This window comes from Procambarus clarkii, chromosome 30 (genome assembly GCF_040958095.1).
Source record: "Procambarus clarkii isolate CNS0578487 chromosome 30, FALCON_Pclarkii_2.0, whole genome shotgun sequence".
In the NCBI taxonomy this organism is placed as follows: Eukaryota; Metazoa; Arthropoda; class Malacostraca; order Decapoda; family Cambaridae; genus Procambarus; species Procambarus clarkii.
In genome coordinates, this window is record NC_091179.1 from 14,612,466 (window position 1) to 14,615,563 (window position 3,098).

At 44.4% G+C, this 3,098-nt stretch overlaps 1 protein-coding gene across 1 annotated transcript in view; it reads left to right on the top strand.

The window, feature by feature from the left end:
- The first annotated feature begins 2,693 nt into the window (after positions 1 to 2,693).
- Positions 2,694 to 3,098, top strand: part of LOC138369917 (mucin-2-like) — a 1,242-nt gene continuing 837 nt past the window's right edge. The window contains exon 1 of the mRNA XM_069333668.1: positions 2,694 to 3,098. This exon is cut by the window's right edge and continues 837 nt beyond it. Within this exon, the coding sequence (XP_069189769.1) occupies positions 2,694 to 3,098 (405 nt within the window).

Below are 3,098 nucleotides of genomic sequence, written 5' to 3' on the forward strand. Positions count from 1 at the left end.
CTGCTGCTGATGCTGATGTTTCTGCTGCTGTTCCTGCTGCTGTTCCTGCTGCTGCTGATATTTCTGCTGCTGCTGCTGCTGTTCCTGCTGCTGTTCCTGCTGCTGTTCCTGCTGCTGCTGCTGCTGCTGCTGCTGCTCCTGATGTTTCTGCTGCTGCTGCTGTTCCTGCTGATGTTTCTGCTGCTGCTGCTGTTCCTCCTCCTGCTACTGCTGCTGCTGCTGCTGCTACTATATATATATATATATATATATATATATATATATATATATATATATATATATATATATATAGAAACAACTAGAAACTCACGAAAAAAAACGTTCAGAGGTATGCCATTAGGTTAGTCCCAGAACTAAATGGCATGAGTTAGGAGGAAAGACTGCGTGAGATGCACCTCATGACACTGGAAGACAGAAAAGTAAGGGGAGACATGATCACTACCTACAAAATTCTCAGAGGAATTGACAGAGTAGATAAGGATAAACTGTTTAACACGAGTGATACGCGAACAAGGGAATACAGGTGGAGACTGAGTACTCACATGAGCCACAGGGACGTTAGAAAGAACTTTTTCAGTGTCAGAGTAGTTAACAAGTGGAATGTACTAGGCAGTGATGTGTGGAGGCAGACTCCATACACAGTTTCAAATGTAGATATGATAGAGCCCAGTAGACTCAGGAATCTGTACACCAGTTGATTGACAGTTGAGAGGCGGGACCAAAGAGCCAGAGCTCAACCCCCGCAAGCATAACTAGGTGAGTACACACACACACGCGCGCGCGCGCGCACGGGTGATCCGGGTTCAATTCCCGGCCATGACAAAAACGATTTGGCAATCGTTTCTTTTCACCTGATGCTTTTGTTCACATTTGTGAGAATCTGGTAATTAGGCAGCTGTTGTGGGCTGTTTCCAATGTATATATATTCACCTTGTTGTATTCACCTAGTTGTACTTGTGGGAGTTGAGCTTCGGCTCTCAGGTCCCGCCTCTCAGTCAACTAGTACACAAATTCCTCAGCCTATTGGCATCTTATCAAATCTACGTTTAAAACTGTGAATGGAGTCTGCCTCCACTATATCAATGCCTAATACATTTATTTTTTAACTACTCTGACACTAGAAAAAGTTCCTTCTAATATCTCTATGGCTCATTTCAGATATTTCCCCTGTGCTAAATAAACTGTCTTTATCTACCATATCAATTCTTCTGAGACTCTTGAATGTGGTGATCATGTCTCCCCTAACTCTTCTTTCTTCCATCGACATGAGGTTCAGTTCCCGTAGCATCTCCTTGTAGCTCATATCCCTCAGCTCAGGTACTAGCTTTTTGTGGCATACTCTTGAAACTTCGGAAATGTGTGTGTGTAAGAGTGAGAGAGAGGGAGAGAGAGAGAGAGAGAGAGAGAGAGAGAGAGAGAGAGAGAGAGAGAGAGAGATAGAGAGAGAGAGAGAGAGAGAGAGAGAGAGAGAGAGAGAGAGAGAGAGAGAGAGAGAGAGAGAGAGAGAGAGAGAGATACATTGTCGAAATAAGTAAAATAGGTCGGTAATCACTAAAATAGAGAACCATCAGTTGTAATTGGGAGTCCAAGAACTAATAACTTTACCCTGGAGGCAGAGCTAGGTGAACACACTTCGGCTCTGACGAAGACAAGGTCGGGGGCCAAACCCTCATTCCAGGGAGATTAATTTTAATTTTTCCGTGCGAATTAACATAATTAACCCTAATATAACCCCCACATGGAACCAAATATCTCAATGGAAATTCATTGGCAATAAAGACTTGCCTCAGCCCACAATATATTAATGTGATATTGGATCTGTTTTAACACGATATTTCTTATTCTCCCGTCGGCTGGATGAGACACATTTGGGCTGTGTTTAGTTACACTTCTGTTCTCAGTTTCATTTCCGTTTTGTCTGTTCAGAATGTTCTGATAAACACGGACCACAATGCTATATTTTAATGGAATGTGATGGAGGTAATTAACGAAGTACCGTTAATTACTTGAGATATGGGAATGAAGGTAATGAAATTCACTGTGAGACGACTGTAATTGCATCTAATGACCATTGTAGGTCAGACCCCTCCCCCCATTTGACCTTAATAAAGGGGAAAATAGCCCCGAGAGGTGTATTCCCATTGGTGTATATACACCGGGAGTTTACTGTAGGTCTGAATTATGTATAGGACCAAAGTATACCTCTAGCGTGACCAATAGCCTTTCACATTAGCCTTAACAACCCTCCAGTGGGTACAAGTTCAGCCTCAAACCAAAATCCATGATTTTAGAGCAGTTAGCCACATTTTCTAAAACACTTCGCAGTTCCTATCTTGTATGTCGTTAACATGTCTTCACTCTTCCTTCTCCCTCTCCTAGTGTAGTGAGGTAATTCTCAATATTGATATACATTTATTTCAACCGCACCACTAATCTACAAGTACATTTATCCAATGTCACGTATATAATTTAAAATTCCTCATATAGCGTTCTACAGTATCATATAAAGGAGTTCTTGCTGGTCTAATACTTGTAGTGGACCTCGGATAAGAGAGATTATTGGGGAATGGAAGCCGGTGGTGGAGCACAGGGCTTACACACAGGTCTGGCCGGATAACATGCTGTACTAAGCGGATTATAAAACGCGTATACCTGGATGGAGGAGAGTGGACACCGCTTATACCAGGCGTCCAATGGTCACCGACACAGCTACACAGCCTCCAGTGGTCACCGACACAGCTACACAGCCTCCAGTGGTCACCGACACAGCTACACAGCCTCCAGTGGTCACCGACACAGCTACACAGCCTCCAGTGGTCACCAACACAGCTACACAGCCTCTAGTGGTCACTAAAACAGCTACACAGCCTCCAGTGGTCACCAACACAGCTACACAGCCTCCAGTGGTCACCGACACAGCTACACAGCCTCCAGTGGTCACCGACACAGCTACACAGCCTCCAGTGGTCACCAACACAGCTACACAGCCTCTAGTGGTCACTGACACAGCTACACAGCCTCCAGTGATCACCGACACAGCTACACAGCCTCCAGTGGTCACCAACACAGCTACACAGCCTCCAGTGGTCACCGACACA